Source organism: Sinohyriopsis cumingii, chromosome 12 (genome assembly GCF_028554795.1).
Source record: "Sinohyriopsis cumingii isolate HCF-2022 chromosome 12, ASM2855479v2, whole genome shotgun sequence".
In the NCBI taxonomy this organism is placed as follows: Eukaryota; Metazoa; Mollusca; class Bivalvia; order Unionida; family Unionidae; genus Sinohyriopsis; species Sinohyriopsis cumingii.
In genome coordinates, this window is record NC_142972.1 from 121704187 (window position 1) to 121718296 (window position 14110).

Here is a 14110-nt window from a genome sequence, read left to right on the forward strand (position 1 = left end):
CTCATGACAAAGAATTAAGGATATTTTATAAATTGTACTGTAAGTTGCCACCTCCCAATAACAATTACAATTGTATTATTATTATTATTATTACTATTTATTATTACAGATCGGATGACAATGATTCTCCAGAAAATATTCAAGATTGTACCACAAGAGAACAGTGAATGAATGCATCTATCCATGACTTGAACAACTATGTATTGCTTAATAGTTTTGTTTTGTTTTGATACTTTCAGTGTCAGATACACATCTGGTGTCACTACCCGATTTCCTCAGATATACATCGTGTCACTACCTGATTTCCTCAGATACACATCTGGTATCACTAACTGATTTACTCCAATACACATCTGGTGTCACTACCTGTTTCCTCAGATACACATCTGGTGTCACTACCTGATTTCCTCAGATACACATCTGGTATCAATTTTTGGGGAATGACGACTATTATATGTTAGATTTTTTACTGATAAACATCTGTATTGTTGACCCAAACTTCAGACAAAGAAATTTTGCATAGTTTTCCAAGTACGACTAAAATAACAAAATCTTGCAATCATCTTAATATCATTTATCAACGGAAGCTCGTTAATATTATAATACATAACAAAAATAATGAGCATATCTTGGTCCCAACTTTTTACGTCTTTGTCAGCTTACTGTGAGTATAGTCAGGTCACATACTGTAGATAAATGATTACCTCTATAGTTTCAGTAGATCAAATATTGTACCATTTCTGTCAGCTTACTGTGAGTATAGTCAGGTCACATATTGTAGATAAATGATTACCTCTGTAGTTTCAGTAGATCAAATATTGTACGATTTCTGTCAGCTTACTGTGAGTATAATCAAGTCACATATTGTAGATAAATGGTTACCTCTATAGTTTCAGTAGATCAAATATTGTACCATTTCTGTCAGCTTACTGTGAGTATAGTCAGGTCACATACTGTAGATAAATGATTACCTCTATAGTTTCAGTAGATCAAATATTGTACCATTTCTGTCAGCTTACTTTGAGTATAGTCAGGTCACATATTGTAGATAAATGATTACCTCTATAGTTTCAGTAGATCAAATATTGTACCATTTCTGTCAACTTACTTTGAGTATAGTCAGGTCACATATTGTAGATGAATGGTTACCTCTGTAGTTTCAGTAGATCAAATATTGTACCATTTCTGTCAGCTTTCCGCAAGGCTATTGTTACTTTTATATTATAGCAAGTACATTTGAGCTTTGTACGATCATTCTTCTATAGTGATTGACATCTTTCTTCCAAGTTTCAAGTATATTTCAACCACATGTGCAACTGTTACTTACTTACAACAGTCCGAGAGTTCAATCATTCTTTAAAGATCCCCATTTTTCTTTAACTCCACTGGTCATACATCAAATGAGATTATCTAATAGTCTGTTGCACAACATTCCATCCATTTATTAGCATAATTTTCTTTTATTGCAGTTTCTCATCAACTATGTTGAGGATTACCATGAAACTTGACACACACATTCATTCCCAGGATTGGTCGGTCCTAAATAAAATAGTACTGCTCAGACATGCAATATATTTTCCACAGCTGAATCTTGCAAATTTTGTTGTTGCTACTGCTCCTGAATGAATGATCATATCAATATGGAATTTTCACTGAAAGATTTCTAGTCTGACCCTAAAAGAATATGGTACCAACCTGGTGTCCAGTAAACAAATTGACATCTTAAAAATCTTTTATATTGTTACTACTACTTAACAGAAACTCAGGATTTTTTTCACCAAAGACTTATTATGATGTCCAGTTGGTCCTAAATGAAAATGGTGCTGCTTGCACATCAAATATGGTTGCCACTGCTCTCATCTTGAGAATCTTTGTATTGCTTCTCCTCGTCAATGAATGGTTATATCACCATGGCGATTACACTAAAACACTTCTTATGTCTAGTTGGTCATGAATGAAAATGGTGCCAATCTGACCTCCAATATAGTCACCACAATGGCCAATCTGGCAAATCCTATTATCACTACTTCTAAATGGCTGGTCAGGTTGATATTGTGTTGTCAGCTGAAGACTTCTATTGAAGTTTAGCTGGTCCTAAATGGAAATGGTGATCTGATATCCAGTATGGCCACCCTTTTGAAAATCTTGTTGCTGTTATTCCTCCAAAACAGGAAGTCATATTAACATGGGGTTTTCACCAGAACACTTTGTATAATCTCTAGTTGGCCCTAAATTAAAATGGTGCTGAGACGGCTTCCAATATGGCCACCATGGTTGCTGTTTTGAAAATTTTGTTATCACTACTTTTCTTAAATGGAAAGTCATTTAGACATGGACTTTTCATCAGACGAGAAATTATGGTGTCTGACTAGTCCTAAATGAAAAGAACGCAAATTGACCCTTAATATGGCCATCGTGGTAGCCATCTTTGAAATAATATTTATACTACTCATAAAAGGATGGAAATATCAACACTGATAGATTAGATTTTTTAGGATACCTAGTTGATGCTAAATGAAAATGGAGCCAATCATACATTTAGTATGGCCGCCACCATGGCTGTCTTGTAAATCTTGCTTTCCCTAAATGGATGGTTATATGGACATGGGTTTTTTTCTCACCAACAGACTTCTAAACATGTCTGTTTCTAAATGAAAATGGTACCAATCTAATATCCAATAATTCCTGACAGTAGCATATTTGAAAATCTTCTTATCCTTACAGAATATCAGATGGTTGCAACACTGTTCCAGGACAAGAGGTGACATGGTCTAATCTTGAATTTCTGTAAATTCTTTTTGCCCATTAGAATATCTGAGGGACTATTGTTCTTTGTTTTCTTTAAATCTCAATTTTGATAATATAAACTATCATTTTTAAATGTCAAAAATATTATTATTTGATAATTTCCATTATCAGGAAATCATTTTTTTATACCACGGAATGAGCCGCCGATTTATTATTACATGTACTAGAAAATTATTTTCTAATGTTGGGTGTTATATGCTATATAACAGGAGTAAGTCTTGTCACCTCTGTAAGTGTGGATAATTGTTTTAGCAAATTCCCTTGTCTCACCTTGTTCAAGGGCCATTTATATTTTTCTTAGAATTCAATTGATGTTTCTATAAATTTCTCCATCATAAGACTTTTGAGTATAATAGCTAGCAGTTTTTCCTTCATAATCTTGATTTGATGCCATATTTTTTTCTGCCACCAATTTCACACATTTTGCAGCCTGTCCCAAAAACTTGGCAAATTGCAGCGTTACAGCTAAGTAGCATTATTGGACTGAAAAAGAAGACAGGTAAACAGACAGAGTGATAGATACATGTATGCTTTTTTAGTTTGGGTACTTTATGGCACAGTTGCATGTGAAAGTTATACTGTGCCTATACAAACAAAGTAGCTTGCCCTGGCCAGTACCTTAGCCAACCTGTGTCAATCTAATGGTAGGATTTTAACTCGCAAACTTAGATCATGTTTCTGTCATACTAACAACTGAACTGCTGCAAATAGAAAAAATTTATAATGTATATATGGGGCCAGGGGTTTTAAAGCTCATTAATTTGATGGTCTTTTATACCATAATATGATGCAGTCATAAAAAAGAAATTCTTAGCTACCCAGCTACACAGATAACTGCATGATAAATAAAGAGGAATAGAACTGATAATAAAAATACATGTAATAACAGTGATGGGCAAATACCAACCAATAAAAATACATGTAATAACAGCGACAAACAAATACCAACCAACTACACATTTGGAGTTGAACTGCTTTTTGCATGAAGACCACCATAATGTACATGGCATTGAAAGCAATGACATACTAACTGCATGACTGAAAAATGAAGACTACATTATGCCACTGAATGTTTCCTAGCAACAGAAGGGAGCAGGGGTAACTGAATGTTTCCTCGTAATAGAAAGGAGGGTAACTGAATGTTTCCTCATAATAGAAAGGAGGGTAACTGAATGTTTCCAAGTAACAGAAAGCGGGGTAACTGAATGTCTCCTAGTAATAAAAAGGGGGATAACTGAATGTTTCCTAGTAATAGAAAGGAGGGTAGTAACTGAGAAAAGCATGGGTAAGGCACTACCTTCTTGCAGATTTTTAAGTGAAGTCAGTGCTAATCAGCTTGCACGATTATTACCTCTACGATATGCACAGCCTTTCCCAGAAAGTAAATTGGAAGATTCCCTCAATATCTCACATCTGTGACTAGCAATAGAATCACTTTACCAGGTGGCTCAAATAATTCCATGCTGTGTAAAATAGTGTTTGGCTTTGATATTTGTAAGTATCATTTTTGCATTTCCTCCAACACTTTCAAGATGAGAGCATGTCTTTCTTGTCCTTAATAGTGGAACAAAACAATTTTACAGTTTCTAAATTGTAAGAAAACTTATTTTATAAAAATGTTACATATATTTTACATACTTGTATCATGCCTTGAAGATCAAAACTTTTGCAAAATATGTCAAGGTTTACTAAGGTATAGTACCCTGGTAAGCAATGCTGATAAATTACCTTGATAGAAATACAATCATCAAGGCCACTTGGCTGGTGTTTAACATTATATCTATAGTGTGATTTTTTGTACAAGACCTAATCAACCTTGTACTTTTCTTTATTGTGATCTGGAAATTTTATATTCATACATTGTCTATGTACTCTACAATGGTATAGCCTCAGAATGGATTCCATCAATTCTTCGACCTTTATCTGTAGTCAGATATTCAAGTTTGTTTGTCCTTATCACATCTAAAGTTTGTTTTTGTAAGGATGAGTTCATTGACATCAATGAAATATCAATTGGCATTAAAAAGAAACATAAACCTCATTGCCCATTCTGTTACCATGGTTACAAGGAATTTGTCAATCAAATAGGTTTGAGAAAGTCATTCTTACACTGTGTGCAATGTTTTCTATATTACTTGTAAGTTTTATCTAAATTGGATATATTTAACCATTTTACATGCTTGCAACTTAGAGAAACCTCTCATAATTCAAAATAATGACAAATTTTTGAGGAAAAGGTTTTTTTCCCAACCAATGTTATTGTGGTAATTTGGATGTAAATTTTTATTAAATTTCAGAAAAGTTAAAATAATACAAAGAATTAAGAGTCATAGGCAGGGTCATAAGATATGGCACTCCAAAATGTTAAAAGATAAACCTTATTTTAACCCTTTCAGGTGTGTATCAATAAATTTTAAACATGTCAATCATCTGCAATGTTGAAAGTGTGTGCCATGTAGACTGAGCTAAAATGGCAGGAGATGCTTCCAATTCAATTTTCAGCTTTCATCCAGAGCTGTAAACTAGTGACATTAAGTTAATAATTGACAACCTTTGAAACCTGTCAGAACCATTTGCCTCCAGAACAGTCTTTCCCACATTGTTTATTGTAACTTCTTGGGTAAGTGGGCAAAATAAGCAACATTTCATTGAATAAACAACACTGACCATACCCAGCAACTGGACAATACACATGGAGCTGGTAATCCCTTTCACCATATCTACTCAACTGCATGTCAAAACATTGTCAAGGGTACACACTGCAGTGAGCAGATCAGTTTTTAAAAATATCGGTAAATTTTTAGGTTAGCATCAACAATTAGCTAAAATCACCAAATTCATATTAAATACTGGATATGAATTGAACTGGGTAATTTAACTACGTTTAATAATGTTCACCTGATAATTTACTGAGTTATAGACATAGAGTAAAATTTGCAATGCTGGGTGGAATGAATTATAGTGTCAATGAGTGATGCTGTCCATTCGGAATGCAAAAACTGTAAAGGTCAGATGATTTCTCTTTCTTATTATAAAGTATTGTTTAAAACAATTTTCTCCACTCTGTAGTGATAAACCATGTATTTATATGACTGGTTGCTTAGCATTTGTACCAGTAAAATATTTGTCTTTTAGAGACTTGTATCAGTAATAGCGCAACCCTAGCAGAAATGCTGTTGCAGATGGTTACATGTTAATTCACTGTCCCACTGTTTAAGAAATATATATATGTACCAGTGCGTACAGCAAACCCCCCAATGACTGAAACATCAGTAGCCTAAAAAAAAATTTACAAATTAATTTTTCTACTGAATTTTCCCTTCTTTCAAAAAATTTTAAATTACAACCTGAATTTTAATATGGTTTAACAGATTTAAGTCTTTACTGGTTTGAATGTGACATTAGGTATAGTTATACATACACCATCTACCTGTAATTCTGCTGAATCTATGAATCAAAGAAATTATGCTGCAATGCCAGTAACAGTGTGATCAAATTTTACATTAGAAAACAGTTGTACATTATTATTTTATTATTATTTGATGAACAAAATTGATAAATGTACCTTGTGCGTCGTAAAAGATCTATTGCACAATTTTATCAATTAATTTATTTTCCTATGATTTGTACATCTTCCTCTTTTGCTTTGTAATATCTTTGGTATTTTCTGATAAATATAAGGAAACCGCCAACAGCGTATGGTCCAATTGCAAACCATTTTATTCATGGTTCTGATAAATATAAAGAAACCGCCAACAGCGTATGGTCCGATTGCAAACCATTTTATTCATGGTTTACCATTCTTTTTAGCCTTTTTGGTTCCTTTCAAGCAGTTATTAACCCATCTGAATGCCAACGTTTTACTCAACCAGTAACAGAGTCCAAGAAATTACCTCAGTAAAGACCCTAACAAAGAGAAACTGAGCTATACTCAGCAGTGAGAACAAGTCACATTAGTTTGATAAATCAGGCTGCAAACTTGTTCCGATACTGAATTACAACTTGGGTCTGATCTCACTTGATAAAATCATGCAATCGACAAATCAGTCTGCATCATATCAGTGCACATTTTAGACAATTGTATCTACAACAGCTCCAGAGTTGTGGTCAATTAAAGATGACATTTTGGCAATAGAATACAGAGTATTTCTAGATCATATCCTACATTTGACAACTTGTGAATCCATGTGGAATAACACAATCCTACCTGCTGTCACCATTTCGAATTTCAGAGCTACATCTGGCTGTTCCATCAGATCCAGCAACCAATCAGATGCAACCTTTGTTCATTCACTCACTTCAGAGTTTTAGTTGCTTTTTGTCATGTGACTTGACTCAAAATATATTATCTGCCATTTTTTGGGTCAAATCATGCATTAAATGAACTGAATGAGAAATCTACAATAAGAGGTAATTTGAATTATTTTACCTGTTTTATCTATATGCTTACTTCCTAAGTGCACATGACAGTCACATGATAAATCCATAAATACCGAGTTAAGTCACATGACCAAAGCAACTGAAACTTTCAAATGAGTGAATGAGCAAAAGTTGTATTGGTCCCTGGATCTGAAAGAAATTCAGAATGAAGACAGGAGGTAGGGTTATGTGGATTTACAAGTTTGCAAACATAGGATCTGATCCAGAAATATTCTGTACATATTACTGAAAGGCCTTTCAAATAACCATAACTCAAACATTGGTAGAACATTGTTCGGCAGGTCTGATCATTGACTCCTACAAAGTTTAACTCATTTGTGAAGTAACATTCAATGAGTTATAAAAACTGCACTTTCCACCTTGTTGCTACAGAAGTTAAGAGGATGCTAGTGGGTCTAAGACAAATACCATCTTGGTACAAGATATTCTAAAAGACATTCCTAGAAAGTTTGGCTAAAACTGTCTCTGGCTTTGGAGAAGATACCAGCCCTGGAAAACATAAAAGTTGCAAGGCCAGCCAACAAAACTTCTCATGTCTGAAAAAATAGCCCTATAATGTTGGTCAAAAATGGCCAAGTAGTTAAGCAGAGATGTGACCAGGCTGCGGGACTCTTGCAAAAAAATCATTAGTCATGCAACTTCTCAAAACCAATGGGGGAAAGGTCATGCAAATTATTTGTGGTTCCCACAATTTGTTTTACCCAATACACAGTTTTTGTATCATTTGATTTTCATTAAAGTCAAAAATTACAAATACCGGATTGTCAAATTAAGCCTTAGTTATTCATGTTGCCAGTGATCGCAGTCAAGCTATGCTAAGGTAGATTTAGTGTTTGAATGCAAGCATCTATATGATTGAGAACTGCTGCAGCTTTTGCTGAAACTATCAAGGGTTTCCAAATACATTGTGTCCTATAGAGGTATAACAAACTGATCCATTCTTCAGCAATAACAGAAATGTGATAAGCCTAACAAGCTGTGAGTTTTATGAATGTGGAAATGGAAGACAACCAATTTCTGTATGGTAAGATCACCTGCTATGATCAATACTAAAGAACAAGGGAAAAGCTCTTGTGTTCTGAGGACATTGCACAAGCCAAGCATATGGAAATAGTTGGTACTTTGTCCACAGCATATAGAACCAGAGGCTGAGAAAAAGAATAGAAAAAGAACTGAAATTCCAATGCACGTGATTACCTTCAAGTGGTTCACTAAAAACCGAAAAAAGATGGATGCTATGTGTTTTCTGTTGAGAGCATAGCATAATCCATTCACAAATGGAATGTTTTTCAAACCTTGGCATAAAACCTTACAACAAATGTGATCATACAAAAGAAATATCCTAAGAACATGGCTGAGTTGTGGAAAAATATGTTCAAAATCATGAAGACCAGTTCCATAATTTGTTTAAATTGGCCATAATTGCAGTGGTTCTCCCATTACAAACAGCGGACTGTGAGAGAGGATTTAGTTTATAAAACAGAATTCACACTGCTCTTTACATCAGAAACAGTGAATAAACTGATGAATATTCAGATACAAGGGGGTCCTACAGACCATTTCCCATTTTCAAAGGCTTTGAAGAAACAGAAAAGAATATTTACTGGTGCTGCAAACTGAATTCAGTATGAAGACACTTTGAATATTTGTTGTCAAAGAAGTAATATAAAGTCTTAAATTATGTATTCATATACCTTATAATAATGTTGTCATTCATCAGCTCACATTTGGCACTGTCAACCCCCCCCCCCCAATCATCCCCACCTCTGGAGGAAGGTGTTGGTGATCTCCCCCTCTAAAGAAAATTCCTGGCAACATTTCTGATTATGGAGATGTTGAAAACCCACTTTCCACATAGTATCTAGGGAAGCAACAAAAAACTCAACTTGGCTAGAAATATCAGAAGATACATCATTAGAAAAATTTGAACACATCCTAGTGGTGTAGGATGCATCAAAAAGACATTTTTCACCTTGTTATGGAAGCTGCAAAAGCCTTCAAAACATATTTGGCACAAAATGCCCAAGAAACATTTGTAGAAAGTCTAAGACTACATGCTCTTGGATGTGCTTTCCCTAACAACTGCATGCTTGTTTGATTATGTAGAATCACAGTGAAATAACACAAAATCTGATTCTGTGGACTGTTCCAGGCCAGGAGGTGGCATGTACAAAATCAAGCTGGTGTCACTCACGTAGAAAATTTATAAATGCAGAATGTACAGTAAATTATTCAGTAGGATGGAGACCTTAAAAAACATATTCCAGTCCACACTAATAGTGAGTTTTTAAAGACACATACAAAATTGCAAATTGTGTCATTCCAAAATAATGAGAAATATCTATAGGCATGCATTTTGGGAACTGGTACAGTTGGATCTAAATTGAACAACACATAAAGCCACATCCATTCAACAGAAAGGAAATGTCAGAACACATAAAACAGTTCCAAGTTGCATCAACACTGACCAATTGAGCATGGTGCATCACACTCAGCATGTTCCAGCATCTTTGTTTCTGTAGACTCCTGCTTCAGATGTAGTGTCAGTTCACAGCCTGAGGACAATATTCTCAAATAATTAGGGCAAGAAGAATCAAGAGAAGACAATTAGAATTGTTCTTGTGTCAAGATCTGGCTGATCAAATAATCACCCTACTTTTTACACACCTGCCATAGCAAATGTTAAGATGTTGTCCATCTTTCCATCAACAATTTGAATCACTGCAATAACTTGAGTCATCCTCTTTTTATAGTAACCAAACATTGTGGCTGGCTTGAGCTTTTGGTAAAGAACCATATCAATTGCTGGTTAAAAAAACTCAAATGTTAAGGTCACTTGGACTGAAAGAACAAAAGGGTTTCTGCACACTAACTTGCAGAAGGCCTGCACGTGGGCTAAGAAACAGCCCTACTGCTTTCACAGTCAAAAGGTCAAAGGATATAATTACTGTGCCAAAATGAACAAAAACAGTTTTTGCACAGTAACTAGAGTTCTTCATCATCTAAACCTGCCAGCCTTTGTCGTTCGCTCGCACATGGGTCAAGGAAGAAACCTCTCAATCTGGGGGTCAACACGTCAAAGTTCATGGTCAGTGTGACTAGAAATAAGAGAAAATCCATCATCTACAGTAACCAAATTTTGTGGATAGCTTGCACTTCAGATAAGGAAGAAACCAATCAGTTTCATCAAAGGTCAATGTCACTCATCGAAAGAAGAAAAATGGTTCTGCACAATACCATTTATCTTTAATGCCTGAACCAAACTTTGCAGATGGCTTACATGCTGGGTTTTGGAGCCAAAAGTTAAGGCCACTGACTGATGGAAGAAAAATGGGTTTTGCACAATAGCATTAGTTTTATGGCACAGTCCTGTAACAAACTTTGTGGGTGGCTTGCACATCAGGTAAGGAAGCATATCAGAAAAAATGGACTGACCTTTGTTCCATTGTGAGTGAGGCTTGGACCAGTCCAAACAATGTGTGGTTAAAGAGATGTAGTGTGGTTAAAGTGCTGGATTATGGAGTTATTGCTATGACAACAACTCCACCTCTGTGGGAGAGGCATGGGAATGACATCATGGAGTAATCAGAGGGTGTTAGAATGTAAGATCCACAAAGTTTGGCTCCTTGCCTGATTTTTGTAGTAATGTACCTGTTAGGAAAAAGACATCAGCATCCTGATTGTTGACAAAGGTATGACTCTGCACCCTCATCCCATATTTGACTTAGAATTCTCATGCCTCATTGGCAGAGGTAGTCCTATCCAAAATGGGATCCTGACAAAATTATTTATGTTTCATCATTTATAATCTCAATGACAAAGCCTTATTCATTAGAGAGAGAGCATGCATGACTCTAATTCTTCATTTGAATTATCTCTCATTATGATCTGGGTCTGTCTTCTGAATCTCCATCAGGAGGTGGGTGGAGGGGGCATCTCAATGTACCCCATGAAACTTGTGAGCGATTCTGATGTTGGGTGTAAAGTCAGCACTTCCTGCTAGGAAGAAATTGATAGTGTTCACTTTTTGTGGCCCTTGAACTGTTTCTTTAAAAAATTAGATCACGTTTTCTCTGTCCACATAACATGAGGAGGATTTGGTACAAAGCACGCATGTTTTGTGGATGTCCTCCACATCTTTTTATCACACTAAATGCCTAACAATAGTGCTTGGGAAATTCCACCACTGAAAATATATGTTGCTGTTCAGTCATTAGTGACAAAAGCAAGTGATATGATAATGTCAAAATACCAATAAAGCCACTGGATTTTACAAAAATGTTGTAAATAAAATTAACATTTTCACTTACTGTACTACTGAAAATAAAATGATGATGAAATTTATGCACAAGATAAACTGGATTCTTTGGAGAGCATCCACACTGCATGACAGCTAAAGTTAAAACTGGTTACATCCGGATACAATGGTAGACACCTAACAGGTAGAAAAGCGAGTTTACCTGTAAGCGTTTCTGCCTTTTGTCTGTATAAATATACAGACAGAAAGACATTTTGCATCTATCCAGGAGGGCTGGACTTGTAGGCAGCAGGCAGAGAAAGTTATTCTAATATAATGTGGTCTGGTGATGTAGTTGATTGAGAAAAAACAGAGCAGATGGCTGATCCACATTCAAAAGGGAGCATTCCAGATATATTTGCTTGTAATTTGAGCTCAACTGCACACTGCAGAGACCCAGATCTGCCATCGCATAATGGACTGGCAGACATGGATCTATGTTAGTGCAGCTGGATTTGACTTATATGCGAAAATATATAGCAAAACCAAATTATATTTACAAATGTCATGGTAACAATCATTGACAAAGACGTGGATGGGCAAAAAAACACACAGTCAAACAGAAATGACTCCTAAATCTACATTTAGTGTACCAACAACATGATGTACAAGTTTGTATCAACTCACAAAAAACAAAACTTTGCTCGAATGTATATAACTGAGAATTTTTTGAAAATACAAATTACAAAAAAGAGCTACTTTTCAAAACATTCACTCTCTCTATCTATCCCTCTCTCAGTATAAATATTTCTCTTTCAGTTTCTCTAGTATTTATACCAACAAAGTAGAAAATAAATATAACTGAGTTGAAAAAGTAAATAATCTTTTGTTCCTCCATATGTCATCATCATCACAATGTATCTTACTTAATTGGTTTGTCTAAAGGACATTGCGTAAAAAGTGTTAGGAATTAAATCTACCACTGTATGCATTTCCACTTAAAGTTATGTAAAATAACACGACTTGGAAAAATTCAATGCTCAATTAAATTATTTTCAGACACAGGCCAAGGACAAGTGGCTTTACAACCCCATTCAACATGACAGATGATAAATATTTCACCAAACCATACACTTGTTGAGACACAAAGCTACTTTTTCAAGCATACAAAAAATTACAGTCTCCATTAAAAAAGTAAAAAACAAAATCTCCAAACCAATTATATTTAATTTTCCTGATGAAATAGTTATTGATCTTCCTATCATAAGCCATGTCACATGTCTATGATTTGGCGATGGTTACAAGCATCATAAACCTAATGCTAAGTATGACAATCGACTCAAAAAAATGTGGTCCAAGACATACATTTTATGAATGAATGAATGTGAAATGTGATCCATAATGGCAACATCTATGCTGAAATTTCTCTGAATCATGTGCTAAAACTATGAATTATATTCAAATGACAAAATGCATTATTCCTTATAAACCTTGTGCTGAAATTCTGATTTATATTTTGAGGGACTGAAGTCATTATTCTCCATAAATCATGCAGCAATTTTCAAAACTAATAATTAAGACTTTCTTCCTAATATGGTATATGTTTGAAGCATTTACCAAACATCTTTCCTCTTGAGACCAAGTTAAACACTACACGATTCTATGCATGCTTGTTGCATGAAGAATGCAAACCGCAATAATGCATAAATAAAAATGTCTACAGGTCAAAGGGTGAGACAAATTAGCAAATTTTCTTCTCATCCAAAAGTAAGCTTTCTATAATATTGCATAAGAGTCCAATTCTTCCTTGATACAAAAAAAATCCTGTGCAAATAACAAAATATATTTGATGTGTTCAATATTTTTGTAAGGCTATGAGACAAGGAATTCTTCCAGTACTGACATAACTGAGTGTATGTGTGTGTTATATAAAGAAATGCAATTGAAAACTTTGGATAACTGTAAAATATCAAATGTTACATAGGTTCACAGAATGCGATTCCCCAGAATACCAGCCAACTGGGTAAAACAGATAAACTAAACACACCAAACATCCAGCTGCCAAAGAAATATCGGTCAACTAAAGTCAAAAGCAGGCCACGGCTCAAGTTACTCCAGGACTTGGATAGCAAAGTCATGAGATGTGTGAACTTTTCTTCCTGAAGCGTGCCTACAATGGCAGCAAGATATACCAGCACAGCTGGGGACACCAGCAATAATAGCAGTTTCTGGAACCATAGTAACCATCTGAAAGAGATTACAATTTATCACATGATGTTCATATTTATTATTATTATAAAGTCATGTCACAGAAAAATTATGTCATGCCGTTAAATAACACCTGAACATGTTCTTGAATAATCTAGTTTTTGCAATTACTAGCAGTTCATGTTCACAAGATTTTAAATTCAAGAAAATCATCGAATGAAAGAATAAAAGCCATTGTATAATTTCATTCAACTCAATTCATAAATTTATACAGAATGACATTCAGATAACAATCTCTACTGATACTTTCCTTGCTCAAGATTTTATGAATTAAGACAACCAAGTTACCCTAGTTTATTAACATTCTATCAGTTCTCGTCAGCAACCAGTCCTCATTGTGGTTCTCAACAAGCATAA

General features: G+C 34.9%; 2 protein-coding genes across 3 annotated transcripts in view; one reads left to right on the top strand and one right to left on the bottom strand.

Annotated features, from left to right (window-relative positions):
* LOC149787362 (b(0,+)-type amino acid transporter 1-like) overlaps positions 1-12073 on the top strand; it is a 51312-nt gene extending 39239 nt beyond the window's left edge. Inside the window, exon 13 of the mRNA XM_089976093.1 lies at positions 110-12073. Within this exon, the coding sequence (XP_089832219.1) occupies positions 110-171 (62 nt within the window). The 3' untranslated portion in view covers positions 172-12073. The remainder of the gene's footprint in view (positions 1-109) is intronic.
* Positions 12074-12194: 121 nt separating this feature from the next.
* The window catches only part of LOC149787363 (GPI-anchor transamidase component GPAA1-like), a 55044-nt gene continuing 53128 nt past the window's right edge, over positions 12195-14110 (bottom strand). For both annotated transcript variants that reach the window (XM_089977938.1, XM_089977939.1), the window contains exon 13: positions 12195-13732. In XM_089977938.1, coding sequence (XP_089834064.1) covers positions 13462-13732 — 271 coding nt within the window. In that variant the 3' untranslated portion in view covers positions 12195-13461. The remainder of the gene's footprint in view (positions 13733-14110) is intronic.